The following is a 17,500-nucleotide window of genomic DNA, read 5'->3' as shown; positions in this document are numbered from 1 at the left end:
GTATCTTCCATATGAGGAGGTGTGAACAAGTGATGACATAAATCATGGTCCCAATAACATTGCATCTAATAGAGAATGTCTCATTTGCACCCCCTGGTGGTGAAATCTATCAAAATGATGGTGGTCCCAAAAAGGTATCGGTTTTTAAAGTGCGCCCCCTCTGGTCAACATATGAAATAACAAGTGTGTGTACAAATTTGAAGTGCACCCCCTCTGGTCAACATATGAAACAACAAGTGTGTGTAAAAATTCAAAGTGCTCCCCCTCTGGCCAACACATGTAATAACAAGTGTGTGTAAAAATTCGAAGTGCTCCCCCTCTGGCCAACACATGTAATAACAAGTGTGTGTAAAAATTCGAAGTGCTCCACCTCTGGTCAACATATGAAATAACAAGTGTGTGTAAAAAATTTGAAGTGCTCCCCCTCTGGCCAACATGTGAAATAACAAGTGTGTGTCAGTAATTGAAACGCGCCCCCTTTGGCCAGAAGTAATCCAAAAATTAAAAATAAATATGTATAAAGAGACATACTGTAATAACTTGAAGTAAATAATGAAGATTAAAATCCAATTACAAACAAAAAATTGCCCGGCAAAATAAATGAACTAAAAGCAGTCTTTTTCTCACAGTGTCGACTTTTGACTTTTTTCTTATAAAATTGGGAACAATTTCTCATATTCTTTCTGTTTCTGTAATATTGCAATATTTTTTTCGTAAAAGTATTACTTTTTTTATGTAAAATTATGACTTTCTAATGCAAAATGGTGACATTTGTCACATCAAATTCTGACTTCTATCACAATATGGCCACTATTTTTGTTGTCCTTGTAAAATAGTGAAATTTTTTGAGTAAAATTATGATTTTTGTCATAATTTTGCCAAATAATATTCTGATTTCTATTATAATATTGCCAACATTTTTTAAAAGTGTTCCTATAAAATTGTGACTTTTGTCGAGTGAAATTACGACTCTTTTCATAAAATTGCCAAAATGTTGAGCTTTTCTTGTCAAATTGAGACTGTTATTGAGTAAAATTCCAACTTTTATCATAATATTGCACAAATGTTCAGTTTTTCTTGTAAACTTTTGACTTGCGTTGAGTAAAATGACGACTTTTATTATCATACTGCCCAAATTCTTAAGTTTTTCTTGTAAAACTGTGACCTTTTTCTTAGGACATAAATCATGGTCCCAATACAGAAAACCATTGCATCTAATAGAGAATGTCTCATTTGCACCCCTGGTGGTGAAATCTATCAAAACTAGGGTGGTCCCAAAAAATGTTTTTGTTTTTTTTAATTGAATGTGTCGGTTTTTAAAGTGCTCTCCCTCTGGTCAACATATGAAATAACAAGTGTGTGTAAAAATTTGAAGTGGTCCCCCTCTGGTCAACATATGTAATAACAAGTGTGTGTCAGTAATTGAAATGCGCCCCCTTTGGCCAGAATAAAATAAAATAAAAATGTATATAGAGACATACTGTAATAACTTGAAGTAAATAATGATTAAAATCCAATTACAAATAAAAAAAATAAAACATTTTTTTTACTAAAAGCAGTCTTTTTCTCACAATGTGTTGACTTTTTTCTTATAAAATTGAGAACAATTTCTCATAACCTTTATGTTTCTGTAATATTGCAATATTTTTCTTGTAAAAGTATGATTTTTTTATGTGAAATTATGACTTTTTAATGCAAAATGGTGACGTTTGTCATATAAAATTCTGACTTGTATCACAATATTGCCAATTTTTTTGTTGTTCTTGTAAAATAGTGACTTTTTTAAAAAGAAAAATTATGACTTTTTTCATAATTTTGCCAAGTAAAATTCCGATTATTGCCAAAATATTAACATTTTCTTATAAAATTGTGACTTTTGTCGAGTAAAATTAAGACTATTTTCATAAAATTGCCAAAATTCTAAGCTTTTCTTGTAAAATTGCGACTGTTATCGAGTACTATTCCAACTTTTATCATAATATTGCACAAATGTTCAGTTTTTCTTGTAAAATTTTGACTTGCGTTGAGTAAAATGACGACTTTTATTATAACACTGCCAAAATTCCAAGTTTTTCTTGTGAAATTGTGACCTTTTTCTTGTGAAATTCCACCTCATTTTTCACAACAAGCATTTTTATATTTGCATAGTATGTATATATTATTAATGTTGTAAATACACATCTTTATATATCTAGAAAGGGTGGTCCTAAAGAGGTAGGCATTATTCAGAGAGCTCAAGAAGGTAAGAAATACAAGAATGTGTGTGTGTGTGTGTGTGTGTGTGTGTGTGTGTGTGTGTGTGTGTGTGTGTGTGACTATAAACTCGGTGTACCCCCTCACAGATTGCCACTCATCCCCTCCCGCAGCGAGTGCGTCTCTCTTGCTGACATTAACCATAATGACTTGCCAGAAGATACAATTTGGTGTCCCGTTTCCATAGCAACCAACCAGCGGGGATTGGATGAGGAGGACGAGCATGAAACAGGATTGGAGAAAAGAGAAGGGGGTAAAAAAAAAAACGCTTCGGGCGTGAGCTTCTGTGTGCGAACTGTAATTTGTTGTCATTTTCCTATGGTCTTATTGTACGTGAACATCCATATATGGAAGATGTGATGTGCATGCATGGGAGGCCGGTGTGTGTTGCCATGACAACCAACCAACCAACCAACCTCTGTTTTTTTTTTTTTGGGCATGACATGAAAGAATGAGACAAAGCCACTGGCGGAGGCAAACACACACCATGTGTACTCCACACTCACCCCGGCCTTTTCATTAGGAACACCTGCACACTGCAGATGCATGACTTTACATTCATTTTGTTGTTACTTTTTATTTGGGTCCTAGGTATCTATTTTTGAGGAGCAGACTACAAACTGCAACCAAAACATTGCTTACTCAATTAAATCATAACTTTATCTTCTTTATAAAGGCAGATTTTGTGATATTATTGATATCAGGAGTATCGCATCAACAGTTACACCCGGGTGTCTACTTTGTTCAAAACTAGGTTAAGCCTACGAAACGACGAAAAACAGACACGCTCTAAAAAGTGTTGTAAGTAAGTCATATGTTTTTGTTTTTTTAAATGTTCAATACTTTAGATGTTTCAACAGCTTTATACGTATCCATAGATATAACGTTTTTATGTATTTGTAATGTATTTTTTTTATGGTTTATGCTATTTTCGTAAAAACAACTTTTTTTATTATGGGGAAAAGTATTATAAAGTGTTATAAGTAAGTTCTGTATACATTCATATATATATATATATATATATATATATATATATATATATATATATATATATATATATATATATATATATATATATATATATATATATATATATATAGCTTTAACTTTCAATGCTTTAAAATTAGAGATGTCCGATAAATGCGTTAAAATGTAATATCGGAAATTATCGGTATCGTTTTTTTTAATTATCTGTATCGTTTTTTTTAATTTTTTTTTTATTTTTATTAAATCAACATAAAAAACACAAGATACACTTACAATTAGTGCATCAACCCAAAAAACCTTCCTCCCCCATTTACACTCATTCACACAAAAGGGTTGTTTCTTTCTGTTATCAATATTCTGGTTCCTACATTATATATCAATATATATCAATACAGTCTGCAAGGGATACAGTCCATAAGCACACATGATTGTGCGTGCTGCTGGTCCACTAATAGTACTAACCTTTAACAGTTAATTTGACTCATTTTCATTAATTACTAGTTTCTATGTAACTGTTTTTATGTTGTTTTACTTTCTTTTTTATTCAAGAAAATGTTTTTAATTTATTTATCTTATTTTATTATTATTTAAAAAAAAGTACCTTATCTTCACCATACCTGGTTGTCCAAATTAGGCATAATAATGTGTTAATTTCACGACTGCATATATCGGTTGATATCGGTATCGGTAATTAAAGAGTTGGACAATATCGGAATATCGGATATCGGCAAAAAGCCATTATCGGACATCCCTATTTAAAATATCTTAACTTTCAATGCTTTAAAATGTTCAACAGCTTCAGACATATTCATAGATATAAAGTTTTAATATATTTGTAATGTTTTTTTTGTTTTTTTTTATTATAGGGGGAAACAGAAAATATACAATATTTACAGAAAGGAGTTGCAAAGTGGAATATTTTAGCTAAGGTAATTACAGCCTTAAAAAGGTCAATCATTCATAACAACACTGATTTTGATGCATTATTATTTTTGGAACAATGACAGTTTTTTCCAAAAACTTACACTACCTTGGTTGAAAAAAAAAAAAGTTCTATCTACATTTATATACTGTATATATATATTATTAAACTTTCAACTCTTTACATTTTTCAACAGCTTCTAATGTTTTTTATTTATTTTTTTACAAAAAAAACTATTTTTATTATGGGGAAAAAACGCAAAATATGCAATATTTCCAGAAACAAGTTGCAAAGTGGAATATTGTAGATAAGGTATTTACAGCTTTTAATAGGTCAATCATTCATAACAACACTGATTTTGATGCATTATTATTTTTGGAACAATGACAGTTTTTTCCAAAAACTTACACTACCTTGGTTGAAAAAAAAAAAAGTTCTATCTACATTTATATACTGTATATATATATTATTAAACTTTCAACTCTTTACATTTTTCAACAGCTTCTAATGTTTTTTATTTATTTTTTTACAAAAAAAACTATTTTTATTATGGGGAAAAAAAACGCAAAATATGCAATATTTCCAGAAACAAGTAGCAAAGTGGAATATTGTAGATAAGGTATTTACAGCTTTTAATAGGTCAATCATTCATAACAACACTGATTTTGATGCATTATTATTTTTGGAACAAAGACAGTTTTTTCCAAAAACTCACACTCCTTGGTTGAAAAATGGACATGCTCAAAAAAGTGTTGTATATAATTTCTACCTAAATTTAAAGTTTTAATATATCTGTAATGTTTTTGAAAAACTTTTTTATAAAAGTATGGGGAAAAACAGAAGATATGCAATATTTCCAGAAACGAGTTGCAAAGTGGAATATTTTAACTAAGGTAATTACAGCCTTAAATAGGTCAATCATTCATAACAACACTGATTTTGATGCATTATTATTTTTGGTACAATGACAGTTTTTTTCAAAAACTCACACTATCACTCCTTGGTTGAAAAAAAAAAGAAGTTATCTCTACATTTATATATATATATATATAGTTAAACATTCAACGCTTTACATTTTTCAACAACTTCTAATGTTTTTTTTGTTAGTTTTTGTTGTTGTTTTTTTTTACAAAAAAACCAACAATTTTTGTTATGGGGAAAAACCCAAAATATGCAATATTTCCAGAAATGAGTTGCAAAGTGGAATATTTTAACTAAGGTAATTACAGCCTTAAATAGGTCAATCATTCATAACAACACTGATTTTGATGCATTATTATTTTTGGTACAATGACAGTTTTTTTTCAAAAACTCACACTTTCACTCCTTGGTTGAAAAAAAAAGAAGTTATATCTACATTTATATATATATATATATATATATATATATATATATATATATATATATATATATATATATATATATATATATATATATATATATATATATATATATATATATATATATATATATATATATATATATATATATATATATATATATATATATATACTACTGTTCAAAAGTTTGGGGTCACCCAAACAATTTTGTGGAATAGCCTTCATTTCTAAGAACAAGAATAGACTGTCGAGTTTCAGATGAAAGTTCTCTTTTTCTGGCCATTTTGAGCGTTTAATTGACCCCACAAATGTGATGCTCCAGAAACTCAATCTGCTCAAAGGAAGGTCAGTTTTGTAGCTTCTGTAACGAGCTAAACTGTTTTCAGATGTGTGAACATGATTGCACAACGGTTTTCCAATCATCAATTAGCCTTCTGAGCCAATGAGCAAACACATTGTACCATTAGAACACTGGAGTGATAGTTGCTGGAAATGGGCCTCTATACACCTATGTAGATATTGCACCAAAAACCAGACATTTGCAGCTAGAATAGTCATTTACCACATTAGCAATGTATAGAGTGTACTTCTTTAAAGTTAAGACTAGTTTAAAGTTATCTTCATTGAAAAATAAGGACATTTTAATGTGACCCCAAACTTTTGAACGGTAAAAAAACAATTTTTATTATGGGGAAAAACACAAAATATGCAATATTTCCAGAAATGAGTTGCAAAGTGGAATATTGTAGATAAGGTAATTACAGCTTTTAATAGGTCAAACATTCATTCATTTGGGACTCCTCCCAGTAGCTCCACCCACTCGGCAGATGACTTTATGAATTTCTTTAATAAGAAAATTGAACTCGGCAGATGACTTTATGAATTTCTTTACAGCTTTTAATAGGTCAAACATTCATTCATTTGGGACCCCTCCCAGTAGCTCCACCCACTCGGCAGATGACTTTATGAATTTCTTTAATAAGAAAATTGAACTCATTAGAAAGGAGATTAAAGACAACGCATCCCAGCTACAACTGGGCTCTATTGAGACAGATACCAATGTACGTACGACGGATATTGCCCTCCAAAATAGTCTCTCTCTTTTTGATGAAATAACATTAGAGGAACTCCTACGGCGTGTAAATGGGATAAAACAAACAACATGTATACTTGACTCACTTCCTGGGAAACTTATCAAGGAACTGTTTGTAATATTAGGACGATCAGTGCTTTCGATACCGTCGATCACCCACATCTGCGGTCCCCTCCAAGGTTTCTCATTGTCCCATTGGGTTGAGTTTTTCCTTGCCCTGATGTGGGATCTGAGCCGAGGATGTCGTTGTGGCTTGTGCAGCCCTTTGAGACACTCGTGATTTAGGGCTATATAAGTAAACGTTGATTGATTGATTGATTCATAACAACACTGATTTTGATGCATTATTATTTTTAGGGCTCAGTGTATAGCAAAGGATGTTCTCCTATTTGGAATAACTTAGCAAAAACTGCTATTTTAAAGAAATACTTTTTCAAAACTACATGGCCAAATTACAGTCCTCCAACCATTAAATTGTACTTATTTGTTGAGAATGGAAAACATGAAAATGCAAAAGAAAACATCCGTTTTTAGTGAAGGCAGACTCAAGGGTGTAACGTGTGCATAACACTGTGCCAAGTAAAACAGTGTAAAAGAATAAACATAAAGATAAATAAATAGCAGAAATGAGGAGAGTAAATGTTTCATGTTGGAATAAAGCAAAGCTAAGATGGCCAGAGAGAGCAAGAAGAGACAAAACAAGATTTGGGTCAAAGATAGCAAGCTGTTATCAAATAAAAGAAAGAAAAAGACAGATAGCGTTGGCAGGCAAGTCCTAAAAAAAGGAAATCATTTTCCCCCAGTAATCTTCCAGCCTGGAGCGTGTGCGGGTAAAACTAAAGCGTGTGTGAAGTGGATAAGTTGAGTTAATCTGCGACTCACGGCTTGAAGGCATGGCGGCGTGCAGGAGGAGAGATAAAGAGCAGGGAGAAGTCATCTCCGGGAAAACAAAGAACTCGATCCAGTTTGCGTGTAGGCCGTACCTGAACGCAGCACGGGATCATGGTCGCCTTGCAAGACCAGCGTGATGGTGTGAAGTCACCTGGAAAGACGAGAAAAAGGACATTTTCCTGCTCCTTCACATCATCGGATGGAAATGTTTCCATGAAAACAGAAGAGGCGGAAATGCTGCTGACAAGTACGAAAAGGCTGCACTTTCATCGTTTCCCACCGCTTCAATCGGCATCAAACGTGGCGGACAACTTGTGTTTACTTCCAGAACACAAAAAAGTTCACTTATTTTATTTCTCATTTTGGTCAATAAACGTGTTGACGAATGAAAGTAAATTGAGGGACACAACAAACAGCATATCATCACTGCACCAGATGTAGTAGTGACGGGTACAAATAGGTGAGTGTGTGGCACACTCATTAGATGTATGTATTGACACCGCACTGATACTGTGCCGGTGTTTCATAATGGTCATCTGCCATCTGATGGATTAAAATTAGGGATGTCCGATAATGGCTTATTTGCCGATATCCGATATTCCGATATTGTCCAACTCTTAATTACCGATATCAACCGATACTAATATAAACCGATATATATGGAATTAACACATTATTATGCCTAATTTGGACAATCAGGTATGGTGAAGATAAGGTCCTTTTAAAAAAAATGTATACAATAAAATAAGATAAATAAATTAAAAACAATTTCTTGAATAAAAAAGGAAGTAAAACAATATAAAAACAGTTACATAGAAACTAGTAATTAATGAAAATGAGTAAAATTAACTGTTAAAGGTTAATATTATTTACGGACTGTATCCCTTGCAGACTGTATTGATATATATTGATATATAATGTAGGAACCAGAATATTAATAACAGAAAGAAATGGGGGGAGGGAGGTTTTTGGGGTTGGTGCACTAATTGTAAGTGTGTCTTGTGTTTTTTTATGTTGATTTAATAAAAAAAAAAAAAAAACCATACCAATAAAAAACAACAACGACATCGATAATTTCCGATATTACATTTATCTCTAATTAAAATAGTCAAAAAATGCCAATGGACTCAAAAAACACTCCAAAGTAGGTAAACCTACTCAGTGGCCTAGTGGTTAGACTGTCCGCCCTGAGATCGGTAGGTTCTGAGTTCAAACCCCGGCCGAGTCATACCAAAGACTATACAAATGGGACCCATTACCTCCCTGATTGGCAATCAGCATCAAGGGTTGGAATTAGGGATGTCCGATAATGGCTTTTTGCCGATATCCGATATTGTCCAACTCTTTAATTACCTATACCGATATCAACCGATATATGCAGTTGTGGAATTAACACATTATTATGCCTAATTTGGACAACCAGGTATGGTGAAGATAAGGTACTTTTAAAAAAAATAAAATAAAATAAGATAACTAAATTAAAAACATTTTGTTGAATTAAAAAGAAAGTAAAACAATATAAAAACAGTTACATAGAAACTAGTAATGAATGAAAATGAGTAAAATGAACTGTTAAAGGTTAGTACTATTAGTGGACCAGCAGCACGCACAATCATGTGTGCTTACGGACTGTATCCCTTGCAGACTGTATTGATATATATTGATATATAATGTAGGAACCAGAATATTGATAACAGAAAGAAATGGGGGGAGGGAGGTTTTTTGGGTTGGTGCACTAATTGTAAGTGTATCTTGTGTTTTTTATGTTGATTTAATAAAAAAAAATAAAAAAAATAAAAAAACCTAAAAAAACCCCGATACAGATCATAAAAAAAACGATACCGATAATTTCCGACATTACATTTTAACGCATTTATCGGCATCCCTAGTTGGAATTGGGGGTTAAATCACCAAAAAGGATTCCCGGGCACGGCCACTGCTGCTGCTCACTGCTGCTGCCGACTGCTCCCCTCACCACCCAGGGGGGTGATCAAGGGTGATGGGTCAAATGCAGAGAATAGTGTGATAGAGATGTCCGATAATGGCTTTTTTGCCGATATCCGATATTGTCCAACTCTTAATTACCGATTCCGATATCAACCGATACCGATATATACAGTCGTGGAATTAACACATTATTATGCCTAATTTTGTTGTGATGCCCCGCTGGATGCATTAAACAATGTAACAAGGTTTTCCAAAATAAATCAACTCAAGTTACGGGAAAAAGTGCCAACATGGCACTGCCATATTTATTATTGAAGTCAATACTATACTTTGACTTTCACCAAGTGCATTATTTTATTTATTTTTTAAACATGCCTCAAAACAACAGCTACAAAAACAATGAAGGCACACAGCTTCAGTCCAGAGAATATTAGAGCATACTTGCCAACCTTGAGACCTCCGAATATTGTAGCGTTCCGGAAGAGTTAGTGCTGCAAGGGGTTCTGGGTATTTGTTCTGTTGTGTTTATGTTGTGTTTATGTTGTGTTACGGTGCGGATGTTCTCCCACAGTGTGGCGCATATTTGTAACAGTGTTAAAGTTGTTTATACGGCCAGCCTCAGTGTGACCTGTATGGCTGTTGATCAAGTATGCCTTGCATTCACTTGTGCGTGTGTGTGAAAAGCAGTAGATATTATGTGACTTAAAGGCAGTGCCTTTAAGGGTTATTGTCGCTCTGTACTTCTCCCTACGTCCGTGTACACAGGGGTGTTTTTGTCATGTCTGTGTGATCATGTTTTGTTTTAGTCATGTTCGGTTTTCTTTTTGGACACTTTGTGCACTTTTGTTTGTTTTGTCACCATAGCAACCCATTAGTTTTTCACCTGTCATGTCACGCACCTGTTTCACGTTTTGAGTCACGCACCTGTTTTCACTGATCATGTCACTGCTATTTAAGCCGGTCTGTTTCTGTTGTTCGTCCTGGTGACATCATCTATCCCAGGGGTCACCAACCTTTTTGAAACCAAGAGCTACTTCTTGGGTACTGATTAATGCGAAGGGCTACCAGTTTGATACACACTTAAATAAATTGCCAGAAATAGCCAATTTGCTCAATTTACCTTTAACTCTATGTTTCTATTAATAATTAATGATGTTTACACTTAATTGAACGGTTTAAAAGAGGAGAAAACACCAAAAAAATGACTATTAAATTTTGAAACATAGTTTATCTTCAATTTCGACTCTTTAAAATTCAAAATTCAACCGAAAAAAAGAAGAGAAAAACTAGCTAATTCGAATCTTTTTGAAAAAATAAAAAAAATAATTTATGGAACATCATTAGTCATTTTTCCTGATTAAGATTAATTTTTAGAATTTTGATGTTTTAAATAGGTTAAAATCCAATCTGCACTTTGTTAGAATACATAACAAATTGGACCAAGCTATATTTCTAACAAAGACGAATCATTATTTCTTCTAGATTTTCCAGAACAAAAATTTTAAAAGAAATTCAAAAGACTTTGAAATAAGATTTACATTTGTTTCTATAGATTTTCTAGATTTGCCAGAATAATTGTATTGAATTTTAATCATAATACGTTTGAGGAAATATTTCACAAATATTCTTCGTCGAAAAAACACAAGCTAAAATGAAGAATTAAATTAAAATGTATTTATTCTTTACAATAAAAAAAAAATTACTTGAACATTGATTTAAATTGTCAGGAAAGAAGAGGAAGGAATTTAAAAGGTAAAAAGGTATATGTGTTTAAGAATCCGAAAATAATTTTTAAGGTTGTATTTTTTCTCTAAAATTGTCTTTCTGAAAGTTATAACAAGCAAAGTAAAAAAATTAATGAATTTATCTAAACAAGTGAAGACCAAGTCTTTAAAATATTTTCTTGGATTTTCAAATTCTATTTGAGTTTTGTCTCTCTTAGAATTAAAAATGTCGAGCAAAGCGAGACCAGCTTGCTAGTAAATAAATACAATTTAAAAAATAGAGGCAGCTCACTGGTAAGTGCTGCTATTTGAGCTATTTTTAGAACAGGCCAGCGGGCTACTCATCTGGTCCTTACGGGCTACCTGGTGCCCGCGGGCACCGCGTTGGTGACCCCTGATCTATCCTATCCATCAATACTACCTCTGCTACCCATGAGATTCCTGTTTATTATAGTTCATGCTTCATGCCACAGTAAGTGTTTTTGTTTCGTGTTCATAGTTAACTGCCTTTGTGCTAGTCTTTTGTTTTCATTAGTCAAGTTTGTTCTCCGCCATTGTGCGCGCCTTTTGTTTGCTTCCCTTTTTTGTAGTTTGTTAGTGTTATAAATAAATATGTACTTACATTCACGCCTTGCCCGCGCCAACTTTCCTTTGCACCATGGGAAAACAAACCACGCCAAAGTCTAAGTATTGACAGTTTTAAAAAGCCATAAATTTTACTCTGTGAAACCGATACCGATCATTTTGAAACCGATACCGATAATTTCCGATATTACATTTTAAAGCATTTATCGGCCGATAATATCGGCAGTCTATTATCGGACATCCCTAGTGTGTGACAATCATTAATACTTTAACTTTAACTTGAATGTTCTTCACGAGTGTATGTAAACTTTTGACCACAACTGTATTTATGACAGTTAAAAAAAGTGAGGTGTTTAAAATTTGACATGAATTTGCATACAGAGAGCAAAAAAGAGAGAAGGACATTTTTCTGCAGAGCTCAACATATTTCCTGCAAGGGTGCGCATGCATGTGCGTGTGTGCGCGCGCCCGCGTGTTCTCCATCCCATTTTTTTTTTTTTTTACTGCCGCACCCTGCGCTCTACCTCCCGAAACGCCACCCTCCTCCTCCTCCTCAGCATCATCATCATCGTCATCATCCTCCTCCTCCTCCTCCAGCAGGGGGCGTGCTGGGGCGCGCGGCCACGGGAGCGAAGGAGCGGCTACGCGCTCTGACGGACACACGCATCTGCAGGGCGGGTAAAAGATGGCTCTCAGTGGCCGGCGGCTGTTGTGCTTGATCGGGGGAGCCTGCCTCTGGCTGCCGGTGTGCTGCGGCCAGGTAAGACCACCCTCTATCCCTCTATGTTGTATTTGATACTACATGCATAGTTTGGGCACGGTGGAGTGGGGATGAGGATGAGGGGGGATGCAGGGGGAGGATGATGGTGCCTTTTCTTCCACGCGTGTGAGTGATGGATTTCATTGATGGTGTCCACAAATCAATGCAGGGAGAGTGAAGCTTTGTTGTTATGCATCTACTAGCAGAACTATGTGCTTTATGGCTAAATGCACTCCATTGTTATGGTGTCCATTGTCTTATATTATTCATATTGTCTCATTTTTTACTTAATATTATGTTCTATAGTTTTACCCATACTGGGGTATCTATTACATTGTTTCTTATAAACACATGCTGCTATTTTTTTTCAAGACTTTAAACATTTTTTTTGTTATCACCATGCAAATAACATTTTTTATGTTTATATGCATTTTTGGTTTCTTCATTTTAATGCATGTTGCTTATGTGCATTGTTCATGTCTTTATTTTCTTCTATTTTGTGCACATACTGTTTTCTTCCATTGGCCTGTAGTGCTCCTATGCACATTATATTTTATATATTATGCATTATATATATTATATATTATGCATATCTTATGCACAATATATATTATATTTTTTTTCTATGTCTTTATTTTCTTCTATTTTGTGCACATACTGTTTTCTCCTAGTGGTCTGTAGTGCTCTTATGCACATTATATTTGATATATTATGCATTATATATTATATATATTATATATTATGCATATTATATTATGCTTTTCTTATGCACAATATATTTTTTCTATGTCTTTATTTTCTTCTATTTTGTGCACATACTGTTTTCTCCTAGTGGTCTGTAGTGCTCTTATGCACATTATATTTTATATATTATGCATTATATATTATATATATCATATATAATGCATATTATATTATGCACAATATATTTTTTCTATATGTTTATTTTCTTCTATTTTGTGCACATACTGTTTTCTTCTAGTGCTCAGTAGTGCTCTTATGCACATTATATTTTATATATTATGCATTATATATCATATATTATATATTATGCATATTATATTATGCACAATATATTTTATATATTTTTCTACGTCTTTATTTTCTTCTATTTTGTGCACATACTGTTTTCTTCTAGTGGTCTGTAGTGCTCTTATGCACATTATATTTTATATATTATGCATTATATATTATATATATTATGCATATTATATTATGCATATCTTATGCACAATAAATTTTATATATTTTTTCTATATCTTTATTTTATTTTATTTTGTGCACATACTGTTTACTTCTAGTGGTCTGTAGTGCTCTTATGCACATTATATTTTATATATTATGCATTATATATTATATATATGATATATTATGCATATTATATTATGCATATCTTATGCACAATATATTTTATATATTTTTTCTATGTCTTTATTTTCTTCTTTATTTTCATACTGTTTTCTTCTAGTGGTCTGTAGTACTCTTATGCACATTATATGTTATATATTATGCACTATATATTATATATATTATGCATATTATATTATGCATATCTTATGCACAATGTATTTTATATAGTTTTTATATAATACATTTTCCCCAGTGTTTAAAATATTTCATCTTCACTATTGAATTAAAAGCCCCTTGAGTCAATTAAACACGCCTCTTGTCCAATTAAAGCGACACGGTAACGATCTTGAATCCGTTCAGCCTTCTTCCTCCCCTTCAGTGTGATATCATGCGAGGTGTGCGCCTATGTGCGCCCTGAGGGTGAAACCTGCACGCCGCTGCAGTCCGACACAGTCCGGCTGTCACGTTCAGCGATCCCAAAAGCTCCAAATTCTTATAGCCGGTTTTGACCTTATGACTTTACCCTCAAAAAATGATGGAGGAACCAATTCATCATTAAAGCAGTGTTTTTCAACCTTTTTTTTGAGCCAAGGCGCATTTTTTTTTCATTGAAAAAATCCGGAGGCACACCACCAGCAGAAATCATTAAAAAATGAAACTCAGTAGACAATAAAAAGTCGATATGACTTTAAACCATAACCAAGCATGTATCAATATAGCTCTTGTCTCAAAGTAGGTGTACTGTCACCACCTGTCACATCACCCCCTTGACTTATTTTGAGTTTTTTGCTGTTTTCCTGTGTGTAGTGTTTTAGTTCTTGTCTCGCGCTCCTATTTTGGTGGCTTTTCCTGTTTTGTTGGTGTTTTCCTGTAGCAGTTTCATATCTTCCTTTGAGCGATATTCCCCGCATCTACTTTGTTTTAGCAATCAAGAATATTTAAGTTGTTGCTATCCTTCTTTGTGGGGACATTGTTGATTGTCATGTCATGTTCGGATGTACTTTGTGGACGCCGTCTTTGCTCCGCAGTAATTCTTTGCTGTCGTCCAGCATTCTGTTTCTGTTTACTTTGCAGCCAGTTCGGTTTTAGTTTTGTTCTGCACAGAGATGTCCTGCTGATGAATGCTTTAAAATGTAATAACGGAAATTATCGGTATCGGTTTCAACCTCCCGATTTTCCCGGGAGACTCCCGAAATTCAGTGCCCCTCCCAAAAATCTCCCGGGGCAACCATTCTCCCGATTTCCACGCGGACAACATTATTGGGGGCGTGCCTTAAAGGCACTGCCTTTAGCGTCCTCTACAACCTGTCGTCACTTCCCGCTTTTCCTCCATACAAACAGCGTGCCGGCCCAGTCACATAATGCAATTCATACTTGATCAACAGCCATACAGGTCACACTGAGGGTGACCGTATAAACAACTTTAACACTGTTACAAATATGCGCCACACAGTGAACCCACACCAAACAAGAATGACAAACACATTTCGGGAGAACATCCGCACCGTAACACAACATAAACACAACAGAACAAATACCCAGAACCCCTTGCAGCACTAACTCTTCCGGGACGCTACTATATACACCCCCCGCTACCCCATACTCAGCTCCTCCACCTCAACCCCCCCAACCCTGCCCACCTTAACCTCCTCATGCTCTCTCAGGGAGAGCATGTCTCAAATTCCAAGCTGCTGTTTTGAGGCATGTTAAAAAAAAGAATGCACTTTGTGACTTCAATAATAAATATGGCAGTGCCATGTTGGCATTTTTTTTTCCATAACTTGAGTTGATTTATTTTGGAAAACCTTGTTACATTGTTTAATGCATCCAGCGGGGGCATCACAACAAAATTAGGCATAATAATGTGTTAAATCCACGACTGTATATATCGTTATCGGTTGATGTCGGAATCGGTAATTAAGAGTTGGACAATATCAGAATATCGGATATCGGCAAAAAAGCTCTAATTACTGGTTTGCAAAAAACATTTTTAACCCAAATAGGTGAAAGTACATAATATCCCACGGCACACCAGATTGTATCTCACAGTGGTTGAAAAACACTGCTTTAGTGTGACATCATGCCAGGTGTGCTCCTATGTGCGCCCTCAGGGTGAAACCTGCACGCCGCTGCAGTCCGACACAGTCCGGCTGTCACGTTCAGCGAATCCCAAAAGCTCCAGATTCTTATCGTCGGGTTTTAACCTTGTGACTTTACCCTCAGAAAAAATGATCAGAGAATCAATTAATCATTAAACAACATTCATTTTTCACGCTGTAGCTCGTGTATTACAACTCTGTGTGTGTGTGTGTGTTTAATCATTAGTGCAGAACATTGGGGGGTAAATGGGGGGTGGGTGGGTGAGCAGGAATTTAATTAGTCTTAGTGAAATAGCACACTGCAGAGGAGCTCCGGCATCCCCCCCCCCCCCCCAATCAATTCAGCTCGGAGAAAAACACCCCAAAATATGTTCATGCTAATGCATTGTTAGAGTGCAGGTCTAAACAGGCATCGCTCTAAAGCGGTGTTTCTTAACCATTGTTGCAGCAGTACTCACTTGTAACACACTTTTAATTTTTTAATTTTATTTTTTATTTTTATTGACATCCAGCATCAGACATTCCTATCCATTACATCATATTCACATAAATCATATATCTATTGTCTGCCCTAAATGTCAAAATATTTTTGTTTATATCCCATCCATACCACCCCCCCCCCCAAAAAGAAAGAAACAACAAAAAAAACTAAGTAATATCTACAAATACATCGATTAAATAAACAGGAAAAAAAAGAAAAAAGAAGGAAATAATAATACATTAATAATAATAATAATCAGAAATAAAATAAAATATAAACAGATACACACACACACACACACACACACACATATATATATATATATATATATATATGTATATATATATATATATATATATATATATATATATATATATATATATATATATATATATACATTCACACACACATACATACATATAAATATATATATACATACATACATATACACATATAGGGAGTAATATAATATAAAATGGAGAAGATAACTGCCTTTATTAATTATAAATTGGAGAAATTTACTTCATACTGGGAAAATTGGGTCAATTATGTCACGCCCCATAAACCTGACTTTAATTTTTCGAATTAGCGATTGTACTGCCAAAAAAAAAGAACAAAAAAAAATAAATAAAAAAGGGATTACTCCCTATATGTGTTTTCACTATGGTTATGGTTTGAGTTTATTTCCAACAATTACAACATGATTCATCACAATTTCCAGATTTTCTTTTTAACATGTTCGAAAAGGAGCAGAAGGAAGCCGAGTTTATTTAATCCCACCCCTTTTCCATTACGTAGAAAATGCTAACACTTTTGTTCACTTCCTGTTCTCAATTTATTCACAATATATTCCGTAAATAACACAACAATAATAATAATAAATAGTGAAGTAAGTTGAATTTCATATAGTGAGATGGATAAGATTATCAATGAGTTCAGAATGTTTATCATGATTCTTTTTCTTTGTACTTTCTAAACACTTTGAGTTTAAACAGTTTCTTAAACTCAATCATATTACTACATTGTTTGTTTCCTTACTTAATCCATTCCATAATTTACCTCCACATA

At 33.8% G+C, this 17,500-nt stretch overlaps 2 protein-coding genes across 4 annotated transcripts in view; one reads left to right on the top strand and one right to left on the bottom strand.

The window, feature by feature from the left end:
• LOC133656236 (cerebellar degeneration-related protein 2-like) overlaps positions 1–17,500 on the bottom strand; it is a 74,210-nt gene that overhangs the window by 25,363 nt on the left and 31,347 nt on the right. For 2 of the 3 annotated variants that reach the window (XM_062057172.1, XM_062057173.1), the window contains one exon: positions 7,579–7,637. The gene's annotated coding sequence lies outside the window, so the exon portion shown is untranslated. Of the gene's footprint in view, positions 1–7,477; positions 7,497–7,578; positions 7,638–17,500 lie in introns of those variants that run through there. The other variant, XM_062057175.1, reaches the window with a different exon arrangement.
• Positions 12,305–17,500, top strand: part of LOC133656234 (neurotrypsin-like) — a 67,433-nt gene continuing 62,237 nt past the window's right edge. The window contains exon 1 of the mRNA XM_062057169.1: positions 12,305–12,502. Within this exon, the coding sequence (XP_061913153.1) occupies positions 12,428–12,502 (75 nt within the window). The 5' untranslated portion in view covers positions 12,305–12,427. The remainder of the gene's footprint in view (positions 12,503–17,500) is intronic.

The sequence above is a fragment of the Entelurus aequoreus genome, linkage group LG08, assembly GCF_033978785.1.
Source record: "Entelurus aequoreus isolate RoL-2023_Sb linkage group LG08, RoL_Eaeq_v1.1, whole genome shotgun sequence".
Lineage (NCBI taxonomy): Eukaryota > Metazoa > Chordata > Actinopteri > Syngnathiformes > Syngnathidae > Entelurus > Entelurus aequoreus.
This window is presented reverse-complemented; position numbering and strand designations above follow the sequence as displayed.